Genomic DNA, 16,160 nt, shown 5'->3' on the forward strand with positions numbered 1-16,160 from the left:
AGGATGCGGGTTCAATCCCCAATGGGTAGAAGGCAGCCAATTAATGATTCTCTCTCATCATTGAAGCTTCTATCTCTCTCCCTCCCAGAAATGAATAAAAATATTTAAAAAATATACATTTAATAAATTTAGTTTAGCCTAAGTGCACAGTGTTTATATAGTCTATAGTACTGCCCTTTAGATCTTCATTCACTCACCTCTCACCTACAGCACCTTCCAGTCCTGTAAGCTCCATTCACGATTAAGTGACCTTTAAAGGTATACCATTTTTTATCTTTTATACCATATTTTTACTGAGCCTTTACCATGTTCAGATGTTAAAATATACAGGTTCCACTGTGCTACAATTCCTTTCAGTACTCAGCACAGTAACATGCTACATAGATGTGTAGTCTAAGAAAAGACTATACCATATAGTGTAGGTATGCAGTAGGCTACGCCATCTAGGTTTGTGTAAGCCCACTCTGTTTACACAATTACAAAACTGCCTGATAAAGAGACACATACTTTTATTCACATATCATGAAAAGTAATTAAGAACTTTGAAAGAATACATTCAGCTACAAGTAAGAGGAAACCCCCAGTCTTCCAGTAGGAAAAATGTGCTTATGCTCACATTTCACATATGAAAGGACCAGGTCAAAGCAGCCAATGTACAATGCAGTGGAGAAACTAACTCCCATATCCTTCTTCGTGACTACACAGTTGTAGATGTCACAAAGTGAATTGGGAACACACTAATTAGCTCTGTTGACAGTATAAGGTGTCTCCTGTACAAATGAGATCTTATATAATCTAAAGAGGGGAATTAGACATTATTTCGATATCAAAGTCTGAATCAGTTTCCTGGCTTACAGAAAAATGCTAACCCTAATGAATTATTGATGTGGGTCTTCTGAAAATTTCAGTGAAAATCTACTTCTCTTTAAAAAAAAAATGAATATGAAAGAGTTGGTGGAAGTTCTGAGGATACTCTTGATTGTAAGTGGAAAATCCAGAAAATGATATAAAACATTATCCACAGGGGAACATCCCAGCTCTAGATTTTTGTCCTTATTACAGGTATTTCTTCTCACATCAAAGTCTATTAAGCAAATAGAAAAAAGAACAAAAAGTAAAACTCCAAATATTAAGAGAATCCACATAAAACTATATTATTGCATAAACTTGCTTTATTCAACTATCCCAACTGTTTATGTGTATAAAGTTCTTATACTTGTCACCCAAAAGGGGAACTTTTGGTAGTCACTAAGGTAGAGTACATATAATGAACTAGGGATTTACCAGTAGAAAAATCCCAATAAATACCACAGTCAAATTTCAATGGCCTCTTAGCACAAGCTAAATAAAATATTTTAACAAATTAATCCAAATTGCATATTAGAAGTAAACTTTGCCCAACCAGTGTGGCTGGGTGGTTGAGTGTAGACCTATAAATCAGGTCATGGTTCAATTTCTGGTCAGGCCCCATGCCCGGGTTTTGGGCTTGATCCTAGCCAATTAATGATTATCATCATTGATGTTTCTCTCTCTCTCCTTTCCTCTCTGAAATCAATAAAAATATATGTTAAAAAAAAAAAAAAAGAAATGTCTTTAACTCACCCATCAATCCCAATAGGCTTCAACATGATAGTGGAGCAGATAGGGAGAAACAGCAATTGGTTGCCTTCTGCATGCATCTGACCAGCGCAGGGGAAATTGCAACTGAGGTATTGACTCTGACCAGAATCGAACCCAGGTCTCTTCAGTGTTCAGGCTGACCCTCTATCCACTGAGCCAACTTGGCTAGGGCTACACATTTATTAATGACTTGTGCTGTTGTCTGGAACACTGTACTACACATGAATTTCCATTAAGCTTTCCTTATGAATTCTCTTGTGTTTCTAAGAAGCTGTAAGGTCTGTAGGCTTTACCAAACTACTTACATTCATAGGATTTTTTCTCATGATTTCTTCAATGACTTTTAAAGGAAGAGGATTAGCTAAAGGCTTTACCACATTGCTCATATTCATATGATTTCTCTGCTGTGCAGTTTAGTGTGTACTTTTAAGGTTTGGTAATATGAGGCGGCCTTTTCACATTCCTTACATTTAATGTTTCAAGTATGACTTCTTTCATGTTTCTCAAACCAAACAAAATATCTGAAGGCTTTACCACATTGTTTACATTCATACAGTTCCTTCCTAGTGTGCAGTCTCATGTGCCGTTTTAAGGTTCCGTAACGACGAAAGCCTCTACCACATTCCTTGCATGTATAGTGTTTCTCTCCAGTATGAATTCTCTCATGTAACAGAAAGGAAGAGTGATAACTGAAGGCTTTCCCACATTCCTTACATTCATAAGGTTTCTCCCCAGTATGAGTTTTTTCATGACTTTGGTAAGAACTGGAACAATTGAAAGCTTTACCACATTGCTTACATTCATACGGTTTCTCTCCTGTGTGAGTTTTTTTATGTTTTTGGAAGCCTTGAAAATATCTAAAGATTTTTCCACATTGTTTACATTGATACCATTTCTCTCCAGTATGAATCTGTTCATGTTTGTGAGCAAACTGGGGATGCCTAAAGGGTTCCCCACATTCCTTACATTTGTAAGATTTCTCTACACGTTTATAAAAAAAATGGTGATAACTGGTTTTACCACATGTCCTAAATGTATAAGGCTTCTCTCTGTATTTGTCATATTCATATGGTTTGTGTCCAGTGTGACATCTGATGTGCCTATCAAGGGGTGAATGATGCATAAAGACTTTTCCACATGTACTGCATTCATGTGGTTTCACTGCAGTGGTCTTCTTGTTCAAAGTCATTTCTGAAATAAGATTGGAGTTGTCTTCACATTGACTACCCTCTTTAGTTTCACAGAGTCTCTCCGCCATATGATTTCTGTAAAAAACAAGAAGTACGGTATTAATGATTTATTTATTAGCAATTTTGTTTATTTGGGTATTTGAACTGCATTTTTATGGTTTGTATCAAAGGGGTAGGGTTTTTGCCCTGGCCAGAGTGGTTCAGTTGGTTGGAGTGTGTGCAGGAGGCAACTGATTGATGTTTCTCTCTCTCTAACACCAATAATAGTAGTTAGAAAGGGGTAGGTTTTCTGCTTTGTTTGATTTGTTTGAAGTTCAATATAAGAAATGTTCTCAATGGGGTTAGAAGGGAGAGAGACACATGCAATACTTTCAACAATAAAGAACTGAAAAATGAAACAGTGCTCTGCAAGAGGGTCCCCCTCCCTATTACTAAAACAGCAATAATCACATATAAAATTTAACAACACTCTTTTGAAGTAAGCTACTTCACAAACACTGAACATCCATGTCTAATAAAAAGGTAATTTTGGTGAAAATGTTCTGTAAGTAAAAATTGAAGCAGGGCCGAAACCGGTTTGGCTCAGTGGATAGAGCGTCGGCCTGCGGACTGAAAGGTCCCAGGTTCGATTCCGGTCAAGGGCATGTACCTGGGTTGCGGGCATATCCCCAGTGGGGGATGTGCAGGAGGCAGCTGATCAATGTTTCTCTCTCATCGATGTTTCTAACTCTCTATCTCTCTCCCTTCCTCTCTGTAAAAAATCAATAAAATATATTTTTTTTAAAAAATTGAAGCAGGGATTATTTCCTTTTTAAAAAATTTCATGACATAATCAAATCTTCAAATCAACCACTACTTTCTATTATAAATAGGACTCACCTTAGTTTTCTCCCCTGGTTTTTATACAATTCTTCAATGTCACGATCATCCCATTTCTTCCCTGAAATGTAAACAAAACAAATCCAAAATATTTATATTAGAGAAATATTAGATTATTGGTCCATTTTTTTAAGCTGTGACCATGCCTAGTTTATTTACCAATGTCCTATCTTTTCACAATCCAAATCTTGGGGGGGAAAAGCAATGACCAAGAAACACGTACCTATAATTGATGAAATGAAAATACATCCTTACCTATTGAGGCCAGGTTCTTGAAAGTTTGTCGCATTACATCTCTATAAAGTTTCTTCTGTGAAGAATCCAGTAAGGCCCACTCTTCTAGGGTGAAGGTTACAACTACATCCTCAATGGCCACTGAGTCCTAAAACATCCCAAATATGTATTAGGATGTGGGAGACTGACAGCCCTGGATACCCAGACTCCATTTATAGGAAGGTTACATATAATTCTGTTGTCTCCGAATATTTATTCTATGACTGATCATCCTAAATTTACTCCCTTGTCCACTTACTTCATGGAAATTATTTGTGCACTCTTACTGTTATAACATTACATGTTACTGCTCTGCAACGGCAGAGTTCACAGCATGTTGAGAAATAACAGAATGCTTTAAACACACACACACACACATATATATTTTTACTTTTTATAATTGTGATTTGCATTTTTTAAAATATATTTTTATTACTTTCAGAGAGGAAGAGAGAGTGATAAAAACATCAATGATGCCGAAACCGGTTTGGCTCGGTGGATAGAGCGTCGGCCTGCGGACTGAGGGGTCCCAGGTTCGATTCCGGTCGGGGGCTTGTACCTGGGTTGCGGGCACATCCCCAGTGGGAGATGTGCAGGAGGCGGCTGATCAATGTTTCTCTCTCATCGATGTTTCTAACTCTCTACCTCTCTCCCTTCCTCTCTGTAAAAAAATCAATAAAATATATTTAAAAAAAAAAAATAAGAAATTCATTAAAAAAAAAAATCAATGATGAGAATCATCAATCAGCTACCACCTAAACCCCCCCCCCCCAAACACACACACGGCCCATTGGGGATCAAGGCCACAAACCAGGCATGTGCTCATGTGCCTTGACTGGGGATGGAACTGTGACCTCCTGGTTCATAGGTTGACACTTAACCACTGAGCCACACCAGCCACACCAAATACTATCATTTTAAGACCGTCAATACTTGTGAGAAAAGCTTTCATTCCCTTCCTTATACAGTTCTCCACTGTACAAGGCAGAATTTAATCAATAAAAACAAAATGAAGAACTAGACTCTTTTTCTTCCATTCCCATCACCACACATGAGAGTCCACGAAAGCTGTGGAACTAGAACTTTTAATGAAGTCCAGCTGGCTATATTGTCCTAAAGTACTCCAGGGCTTTAGTAGTCAGTGCAGCTGGCAGAACGAAAACATTCTTGTTGGGAAGTATTGCTTGTAACTTGTTAAATATTCATCACAGATCTCTCTGTACACTTTGATCACCTTTTCCATGAACCTAGAACTGCTTTCTGAAAAAGCACATTAGGGGGAAAAAAGGACAGATTTGTTACAATTCACCTGATGACTGACTTGGATGAAACACACCATGTATCATTCAACTGATTTAAACTTATTTCAACAACCTAGCATGATGCTCTATGAGCCTGAGACCAGTAAGGGAGGTAAAATTCCCATGGAACACCTTGTTGGAGAACCTAGGACTGTACATTCTGAGAAATGCCATGGTTACTATCAGTGTCTGGAACTCCAACATGGATCAGCAGTTTCCTGGTGAGTCCTGATAGTGCAGACTTAGTAATGTACAGACAAGTGTTGCCTGGCTTTATATTTTGGGTATCTGACATTCCCAGAGTTCTTTTACCACAAAGCGGCAACTCTCAGACAAGTCCAAGAGTCTGTGAACATATGCAGATGGGGCCGATGTGGACTAGTAGTAAGGCGACTGCCTGATGCTTGGTTAGAGGTGGTGACTCTTGGGGTTTGGTCTGCTATCAGAAATGAACCAAGTGAACAACAACTCTCCACTAAGATCCATCATTTATTTATGTGTATTCTCATCCTGAAAGCGTGTGCAAGTCCCCAGTGCTGTCCACTCAGTGAATCCCAATACCACAGTCTCCTTCAATGGACTGTATATAGAAGGGGCAGCCATCCTGCAGGTGGCATAAGCCATAGAAGCAAGATATCAGTAGGTGTCCATACCTGGTGTGGTACTGTTTCCTAGCCTAAAGCACAATGGCCAGCTCAGTTTAGGATCACATGCTCAGTCTTTATGAGCACCTCTATTATAAGAGGTCCTAATACATGATGATTATAGTTCTAATGGCATATAGTGGGTGGCCGAGGGCAGGTTCTTGCATCAGAAGCTAATGGATAACTTAAGACCTTCATAATTAACTCCAGGAGGCATGAAAGATCATCACTAAAGCCTCTACAGTAAAGGAGATCCAAGGTCACTAGTAGGAATGCCAATTGTATGGTAATTTAAGTAGTCTAGAACCTTCTGTGCCAGCAACATAAATAGGCTAAAGTGAATTGGTAAATAAGGAAATTGTGGCCTCCCCAAATCAAGCAGATATTGTGGTTGCTGAGAGGGACTGTGGTTATTTCTTAGTGTCAGGTAGGCATGAAGTACTCAAGGTAATAAAAAGCAAGGTTCTGCCCTAACCGGTTTGGCTCAGCGGATAGAGAGTCGGCCTGCGGACTGAAGGGTCCCAGGTTCGATTCCCGTCAAGGGCATGTACCTGGGTTGCGGGCACATCCCCAGTAGGGGGCGTGCAAGAGGCAGCAGAATCGATGTTTCTCTCTCATCAATGTTTCTAATTCTAACTCTGTATCCCTCGCCCTTCCTCTCTGTAAAAAATCAATAAAATATATTTAAAAAAAAAAAAAAAGCAAGGTTCTGAACCAAGATTTCTATATCCAGCAAGGCTATCATTTAAAATAGATGGTGAATAAAGAGCTTCTCAGGCAGCCCTAGCCGGTTTGGCTCAGTGGACTGAGTATTGGCCTGTGGACTGAAAGGTCCCGAGTTCAATTCCGGTCAGGGGCATATGCCTGGGTTGCAGGCTCGATCCCCAGTAGGAGGACTTTAAGGGAGAGATCAACAACTATACAGTCATTGTAGGGGACTTTAACAACCTGCTGACTACACTGGATAATCTTCCAGACAAAAAATGAACAAGGAAACAATGACTCTAAAGGACACACTGGGTCATGTGGACTTAATTGACATTTATAGAACATTTCACCCCAAAGCTGCAGAATATACATTCTTCAAAAGTGCATATGGGTCATTCACAAAAATAGATCACGTGTTAGGACACAAAACAAGTCTCTAAAATTGAAATTATATCAAGCATCTTCTCAGATCATACTGGAATGAAATTAGAAATCAACTACAGTAAAAACACTCAAACACATGGAGGTTAAGTAGCATGTTATTAAACAATTAATGAATGGGTTACCAATGAGATCAAGAAAGAAATAAAAAACTTCCTGGAAACAAATGAAAGTGAACACTCAACAACCCAAAATCTCTGGCACACAGCAAAAGCAGTCCTCAGAAGAAGGTTCATGGCACTACCTCAGAAAACAAGAAAAATTAATAATAAACTATTCAACCCCACAACTTAAAGAACTAGAATGAGAACAAGAAAATCCAGAGAAAGTAGAAGGAAGAAAATAATAAAGATTAGAGCAAAAATAAGTGACATAGAGACTAAAATATATATATATATATATATATATATATATATATATATATATATTAAAAAAAAAAATCAATGAAACCAAGAGCTGGTTCTTTGAAAGGATAAATAAGATTGATGGACCATTAGCCAGATTCATCAAGAAACAAAGAGGACTCATCTATAAAATCAGAAATGAAAGTGGAGAAGTAACCAGTGACACCGTAGAAATACAAAAGGTTGTAAGAAAATACTCTGAACAACTACATGCCAACAGGGTGGACAATGAGGATGAAATGGACAAATTCCTGGAAAAATACAATCTTCCAAAACCAAATCAGGAAGAAGCCAAAAACCAGAATGGGCCAATAACAACTGATGTAATAGAAGCAGTAATCAAAAAATTCCCAGCAAACTAAAGCCTGGGTCCAGATGGCTTCACAGGGGAATTTTACCAGACATTCAAAGAAGTAACACCTATACTCAAACTATTTCAGAAAATCCAAGAGGAAAGAACATTCCTAAGCTCTTTTTATGAGGCCAGCATTATCTTAATTCCAAAACCAGATAAAGACACTACAAAGAAAGAGACTAACAGGCCAATATCCCCAATGAACACAGATGCTAAAATCCTCAATAAAATATTAGTAAATCGGATCCAGCAATATATTAAAAATATTATACCCCATGACCAAGTGGGATTTATTCCAGGGATATAAGGCTGGTACAATATTTGCAAATCAATAAACGTGACACATCAGATAAACAAATGGAAAGACAAAAATCACATGATCATATCAACCCTTTGTACGCCATAAGCATCTATAGATACAAGCAGTGGACCTTCCTCACACGCCACCTGTCTATAGCTGCAAACCTCATATATCAACTCTGGTCACCCAATTTTAAAATCAGACTTGTTAGTGACATCTCTGGGTTTGTAAAGAAATTTATGGTAATTTAAATTCATAAGTACAGTGGGGCCTTGACTTACGAGTTTAATTCGTTCCGTGACGGAGCTCATAACTCAAATTACTCGTATGTCAAATCAAAAAGTGAATGAGTGAGACACGTGATGCTGGGCTGATGTTGTGGCGTTCACTGTGACATTCGCTGCGCCAACTAGTGGTGGGGTATCTGAAGCTGGCTGGTAACCCGAATTTTAGCTCACAACTCAAAGCAAAAAATCGGCCGAGAGAGACGGCTCGTATCTCGAAAAACTCGTTAGTTGGGACACTCGTAAGTCAAGGCCCCACTGCATTCCAGCGCATATGGAAGAAATCGGGATGGTTTCTGTTTGGACCAGTTAACTGGTCAATAGACACAGAAAAAGCAATCGACCAAAATCCAACACCCTTACAGCAAGGGGGAAGAGACAGCACATATCAACATGATAAAGGCCATATATGACAAGTGTACAGCGAACATTATACTCAATGGGCAAAAACTAAAAGCATTTCCCCTAAGAACAGGAACAAGACAGGGATGTCCCCTTTCACCACTCTTATTCAATACAGTACTGGAAGTCCTAGACACAGCAATCAGACAAGAAGAAATATAAGGCATCCAAGAAGAAATAAAAGGAGGAAGTAAAACTCTCATTATTCACAGATGACATGATATTGTACATAGAAAACCCTAAAGGTTCCATCAAAAAACTACTAGATTCAATAAATGAATTTGGCAAAATAGCAGGATACAAAATCAACAACCACAAATCAATGGCTTTTTGATATACTAATAATGAATTCTCAGAAAAATAATAAAACATACACACACACAGACAGACACCCATTTACCACTGCAACCAAAAAATTAATACTTAGGAATAAACTTTAAGCAAGGACGTAAAAGACTTGTACTTGGAAATCTACAGGACCTTGAAAAAATATAGAGGAAGATATAAACAAGTGGAAGAATACACTGGGTTCATGGAGTGGAGTGGTAGAATCAACATCATTAAAATGTCCATACTACTCAAGGCAATCGACAGATTCAGTGCAATCCTTATTAAAATACCAACAGCATATTTCACAGAACTAGAACAAATACTCCAACAATCTTGAGAAAGAAGAACAAAGTTGGAGGAATCACAATACCAGATATCAAATTATATACTACAAAGCCACCGTACTGAAAACAACCTGCTACTGGCACAAGAACAGGCATACAGATTAATAGAATAGAACAGAGAACCCAGAAATTGACTCAAGCCATTATGCTCAATTAATATTTGACAAAGGAGGCAAGAGCATACAATGGAGTCAATACAGTCTCTTCAATAAATGGTGTTGGGAAAATTGGACAGATACATGCAAAACTAAGAAACTAGACCACCAACTTCCACCATACACAAGAATAAACTCAAAATGGGTAAGACTTAAATTTAAGCCCGGAAACCATAAAAATCCTAGAAGAAACCATAGGCAGCAAAACCTGAGATATCTCTCGTAGCCATGTTTGCAGATACATCTCCTAGGGCAAATAAAACTAAGTAGAAAATAAACAAATGGGACTACATCCAAATAAAAACCTTCTGTACAGCAAAAGAAACCGTCAACAAAACGAAAAGGAAGCCCACTGTATGGGAGAACATATTTGACAATGATACATCTGATAAGGGGTTAATATCCAAAATATATAAGGAACTCATACAACCTAACAGAAGGAAGACAAACAATCTTGGGTAAAGGACCTAACAAAAAATGGGTAAAGGACCTAAATAGACACTTCTCTAAAAAGGACATGTCAATGGTCAAGAGACATATGAAAAAATGCTCAGAGTCACTGATTATCAGAGAGATGCAAATTAAAATGACAATGAGGTACCACCTCACAGCTGTTAGAATGGCTACCATCAACAAATTCAAGTGCTGGCGAGAATGTGGAGAAAAGGGAACCCTAGTACACTGCAGGTGGGAATGCAGACTGGCGCAGTCATTATGGAAAACAGTATGGAGTCTCCTAAAAAAAATTAAAAATGGAACTGCCATTTGACCCAGTGATTCCACTTCTAGGAATATATCCTTAAGAAACCCTGAAACACCAATCAGAAAGAATGTATGCACCCCTATGTTCATAGCAGCACAATTTACAATAGCTAAGACCTGGAAACAGTGCAGTGCCCATCAGTAGATGAGTGGATAAAAAAGCTGTGATAGAGACCTAGAGAGTGTTATGGAGAGACCTAGAGAGTATTATGCTAAGCCAAATAAGCCAGTCAGAGGAAGACAAGTATCACATGATCTAACTCATATGTGGAATCCAATGAACAAAATAAACCGATGAACTGATGAACAAAATAGATTGAGACATAAAAGCATGGAACAGTGGAATTTCAGAAGGAAGGTGGGGGAGGGTGATTGGGAAGAGATCAACCAAAGAATTTGTATGCATTATGCATAACCCATGGACACAGACAATAGGGTGCAGAAGGCCTGGGGAAGGGGTGGGGACTAGAAGGAGTCAATGGGGGGAGGGAGGTGAAGGGGAGACATATGTGAGACATTCAATAAATATTTATTTTAAAAAAATGAAAAGATAACATCTAGGTCTTAATTACATTTCAGCTCCAGACCCAGAAAAGTAGCAAAACCAGACAAGTGTCCCTCAGGACTAGCTACATTGACTAATGACCCCCCTGCCCAGGCACGGACCAACCAGTGGAGACCCTGACCCAGAAAGAGCACACCTGGAAAGCTGAAGAATCTTCTATCAAGACCTCCCCAAGACAACTCCCCTAAGATTTCCATCAGCAAGAAAGATAAATAAGCTCAGGACAAAGGCCCCAGGGCATGCTCTCCCTCCAGAGACCACACCCATCACTGGTGGTATTCCCTTCCCCCACAGGCACGTTTCCTTCGCCTTCTACCCGGACCCCTGGAATCTTGCAACCCCGAGAACAAAGGGCAGCAGCAGCTCATCTGAACCCGTCGCCAAGACCCCCCGTGCCCCCTCAGACTACTCAGTGAGCCAAAGCAGCCCAACCTAGGCTCCCCTCTTGCTTCTACGCTCTGCCCTGTTCACTGTCCCCAGTATATTTTTGCTGCCATCATGGACTCAACACCCTTTGGCTCCGTGCTGTGTACCCCTTCCTTTTGTATATCCCGATCCCCCAACCCCTTAAATAAATTCAATTTTTCTCTATACCCCATCTGAGATGGCTATTTATTTAGCCTGACCACGCACCACCGACTTTAACCTTTCAGAAATATTTTAAACTGTCTTTAAAACTCTACTAAGTAAATACATGTTACCCTTACTGAAAAACGGGGGCTTACAGAAGTGAATAAACCTTTTAAGGGTAACTAATCCAGGAGGACCCCACCCCCCCCACCCAAAAGACTTTTTTTAAAATTTTAAAATTGATTTTCAGAGGGAGAGAGAGATAGAAACATTAATGATGAGAAAGAATCATTGATCGGCTGCCTCCTGCACGCCCCCCACTGGGGATGGAGCCCACAACCCATGCATGTGCCCTTGACCGGAATGGAACCCGGGACCCCTCAGTCGCTGGCGGACGCTCTACCCACTGAGCAAGCCGGCTAGGGCCCGAAAGACTTCTTATAGCATGTCTGTGCCCAGGGAAGATCCTGGGCGGGTAGGCACAAAGATTTCATGGAAAGTAGTTCCACCTGGTTAATTTTCTGTTTCCTCTCATGTAAAATATCCACAGAACAGACATCACCTTTAAAAATGAGCCATTCATGCCTCCGGGGAAAATTATAAAGGTGAAATACACCGGCGAGAAAAAGCAGCTGATGGTGATGCGAGTAGCAGAGGGGAAGGTGGCGTTTGGGAATGGGGCGGAATCTTAATTTTAGGGACTTACTGCCAGTCCCAGTTAGAGTTAGGCGGCGGCTGGGGGGTCGGGGGTGGGCAAGGGTCGTGAGTTTCAGACTCTGCTTCGCAAACATTTGGAAGACGGCGGAGAAAACAGGGGCTCCGAGGTGAAAGTTGGGACCGGGGACCTCACGGACCACAGCTCCGCTCCCGTCGGCATTCCGGGAGGCCGAGTACTGCGGCCCCCACGACCCTCCACGTGGTCGCCCCACAGCCTGGAAGGATGCTGGGCCGTGAGCGGGTCTAAGTGCCCGCGCGGGGGCGGGACAGCACGCCCGGTGGGGCTGCCGGCTCAGCCCCCGCGCCGCGAGCTGGAGGGGACGCAGGTCCTAGCGGCGCGCCCCGGGGACGCTGTCCGAAGACTCCGCACTTGACCGAGGGGAGGCCGTGCCGCCCATGGTTCCACCAGCCCCTCGGCCGGTCTCCTGATCCGGCCCCCGCACACTCACCATTTCGGGGTGTCCGGGGTCTCCCTGAGTCCTTCCTACGAACCCCACGACCGGTGCAGATGGCACAAGGGGTGCGGCCGAGCCACCGGGGTCTGTTTAGGACGAGAGGATTCGCCAACCCCCGCAAGCCTTGGAGCCGGAAAGCACGGGCACGCCCCTCGGCGCCTCACCCTACCCACGCGGCCCAGCGGCATCCTTGATTGGGTACTTCCCCCAGACCCCGCCCCCTCGCGTCTGAGTGACAATAGGCGGGAGGATCAGCCAGACTACCCTGAACTCAGCCAAACCTAACCGCGCCTGGTCTGTTTGCATTCGAATAGATCTTTTTCCAGTCTGTGGGTTGGCTGTGCTCAGCTCTTTGCGAACACTGGGCCCGGGAAATTTCGGATTGAATTTCCAAGAACCTGAAGGTGACTCAGCAGGCCTGGCCATGCTGGAAGGAGAGGGTCTTATGCCTCGAGGGGGTCACCTAAGAGTTGGAGTCCGCTTAGGAAACTGTTGACCCTTGTTTAGAAACACAGACAATGAAATGTGACCGGGCCGTCTTTAATAGAGTCTGGCTCCATTGCAATCTGTGCTGAGTCCCAGCCTTGACACTTTCCAACCATCCCTTCCTCGCCCCCAGCCATTCTGTCCTTAAGAATCCCAGAGCACTGGGTTCTGGCGGGAAGTCCTAGCCTGATCGAAAGGACTCTCCTCAGTCTAATTACTATGAGATGTGTTCATGAATTAGGGACATATTTTAATCTAGAAGGAAATTTATTTTAGTTCGTTTTTGCCTGTATCACCCTCCCCTTCCCTTGCCCCCTCCCCCTCCCGCCTCTCCCCTGCTTTAGGTGGAGTGGATGGAAAGGGGTCATATGCTACCCTGACAAACTCAGGGAAGGCCTGCTGCCTGCACGCTCCCTTGCACACTCAGAGACCGAAAGTAACCACAAAAGATGGTCTAAAACGAAAACTTTTAAATTATAGTTTATGCCAGGTAGTCATGTCCTCGGCTAGAATCTTCCCTGACAAAGTCCATCTTTACCTTAACTAAGCCTGTCTGTTGTCTTTTGCATCTATGATAACAGACCTTCGGAATGTCAGGGTAACTCCCCTTTTCCAGGTCCCTCAGGGCACAACTAATGCCCTTGGGTGGAGACCATACTTCCTCTCATCGTTGATGTTGTCATGTTAATTGCTGACTGTTAACTATCCTGTACCCACCTAAGTAAAAGTGTGTGTATCTACCATTTTACTTTTCATCCACTTTGCTTTCACCCATCTCCCTAATATCTCACCAATGGCTTTCAGGTAACTCACGTCTTCTGTTTTGAGTGTAATGTCTAAAAATAAGGTGCAAAACTTCCATTATCTGAAGCATTATCTCATTCAAACCTATAGGGAATTTTTGTGAGTTTATTTGAGCCAAACTGTCAATGCTGAGAAGCAAAATCTCAAAGGATTGAATGTACTTCCTCAATATAGTTTGTTATGTTTGATTGTATATGCTTAAAAGTACATGCATTGCCCTAACCGGGTTGGCTCAGTGGACAGAGCATCGGCCTGCAGACTGAGGGGTCCCGGGTTCGATTCCGGTCAGGGGCATGTGCCTTGGTTGCGGGCACATCCTCAGTGGGAGGTGTGCAGGAAGCAGCTGATCAATGTTTCTCTCTCCTCCATGTTTCTAACTCTCTATCCCTCTCCCTCTCTGTAAAAAATCAATAAAATATATATATTTTTTAAAAAGTACATGCATTTTTTTGTCAAATGAATACTTCTATAGTAGTTTCATAGAATTTTTTTTATTAATGTTTTTGAAGATGTTGAATGCTAATAGTCTATTTTATTGAGAGAATATATTAAATTATTTCAATATAATTAGATTGTCAGATAAACTTGACAATTTTCTTCATCCATTATACTTTGAGTCAATTATATCATGTATCAAATACATATTCAGGTATTTTTTCTTAATTTTCATTCTTTTATAGTTAGAACTTTTGTCATGAAACTCATTTCTTATTCATTCTTTTTTTAAAAAAAATCTTTTTTTTTTAATATATTTTTTATTGATTAAGATATTACATATGTGTCCTTGTCCCCACGTTACCCTCTACCCCCACCCCCCCCACCCCCGCTCATGCCCTCACCCCCCCGTTGTCCATGTCCATTGGTTAGGCCTATATGCTTGCATATAAGTCCTTTGGTTGATCTTTCCCCCTTACCCCCTCCCTCCCCTACCTTCCCTCCAAGTCCCGACAGTCCAATCAATGCCTCTCCGTCTCTGGATCAGTCCTTGTTCATCAGCTTATGTTGTTCATTATATTCCACAAATGAGTGAGATCCTGTGGTATTTATCCGCTCTCCAGTTCCATCCATGCTGTGGCAAATGGTAAGAGTTCCTTTTTCTTCTTCCTCTTCTTAAAGAATACCTTTCAGCATTTCATATAATGCTGGTTTGGTGGTGATGAACTCCTTTAGCTTTTTCTTATCCGTGAAGCTCTTTATCTGACCTTCTATTCTGAATGATAGCTTTGCTGGATAAAGTAATCTTGGTTGCAGGTTCTTGCTATTCATCACTTTGAATATTTCTTGCCAGTCTCTTCTGGCCTGCATGGTTTCTGTTGAGAAATCAGCTGACAGTCGTATGGGTACTCCCTTGTAGGTAACTGACTGTCTTTCTCTTGCTGCTTTTAAGATTCTCTCTTTATCTTTTGCTCTTGGCATTTTAATTATGATGTGTCTTGGTGTGGTCCTCCTTGGATTCCTTTTGTTTGGGGTTCTCTGCGCTTCCTGGACTTGTAAGTCCATTTCTTTCACCAGGTAGGGGAAGTTTTCTGTCATTATTTCTTCAAAAAGGTTTTCAATATCTTGCCCTCTCTCTCCTTCTGGTACCCCTATAATTCTGATGTTGGTACGCTTGAAGTTGTCCCAGAGGTTCCTTACACTATCTTCATATTTTTGGAATCTCTTTTCTTTTTTCTTTTTCCGTTGGGTATTTTTTGTTTCTTTGTATTTCAAATCTTTGACTTGATTCTTGGGATCCTCTTTTCTGCTGCTGGATCTCTGTAAATTATTCTTTATTTCAGTCAGTGTATGCTTAATTTCTAGTTGGTCCTTTTTCATGTCCTCCATGGTCTCCCTATACTTATTGAGGGATTCATTAAATTTATCGGCGGTTTCCATAAAATTCTTGAAAAACCTTATAACCGTGGCCTTAAACTCTATATCCAATCGTTTGCTTTCCTCCATTTCTGCCATTTGTGACCTGTTTCTTTGTCTCCGCATTTTGGCAGCTTCCCTGTGTTGATAGAGTGGCCCTGTGCGCCAGGTGTCCTGTAGGGCCCAGTAGCTCAGCCTCCCCAGTTACCTGGGGTGGACACTCTTGGTGCACTCTTGGTGCCTTGGTTGTTGAAGAATCACTGGGAGGAATTGACCTCCAGGCCAATTGGCTGTGAGAATCAGCTGTGTCTAAAGTGGG

At 41.3% G+C, this 16,160-nt stretch overlaps 1 protein-coding gene across 4 annotated transcripts; it reads right to left on the reverse strand.

The window, feature by feature from the left end:
• Positions 1-504: 504 nt before the first annotated feature.
• LOC118652744 (zinc finger protein 14-like) lies at positions 505-12,818 on the reverse strand. 4 transcript variants are annotated; one of them, XR_004966691.1, is made up of 6 exons: positions 12,695-12,818; positions 5,197-5,222; positions 3,945-4,071; positions 3,690-3,750; positions 1,926-2,885; positions 505-1,084 (listed from the first exon to the last, which is right to left on the reverse strand). XR_004966691.1 is itself a non-coding variant. In XM_036302842.1 (5 exons), exons 2-5 carry the CDS (start codon positions 5,203-5,205, stop codon positions 2,099-2,101), a joined length of 984 nt encoding a protein of 327 aa, XP_036158735.1. In that variant the 5' UTR covers positions 5,206-5,222; positions 12,695-12,818; the 3' UTR covers positions 1,519-2,098. The 4 variants fall into 4 exon arrangements, 1 of the variants encoding a protein (XP_036158735.1); XR_004966690.1 differs by having other exon boundaries at positions 1,603-2,885; XR_004966692.1 differs by lacking the exon at positions 5,197-5,222 and having other exon boundaries at positions 1,603-2,885.
• Between the last annotated feature and the right edge of the window lie 3,342 nt (positions 12,819-16,160).

This window comes from Myotis myotis, unplaced genomic scaffold, assembly GCF_014108235.1.
Source record: "Myotis myotis isolate mMyoMyo1 unplaced genomic scaffold, mMyoMyo1.p scaffold_m19_p_33, whole genome shotgun sequence".
NCBI lineage: Eukaryota > Metazoa > Chordata > Mammalia > Chiroptera > Vespertilionidae > Myotis > Myotis myotis.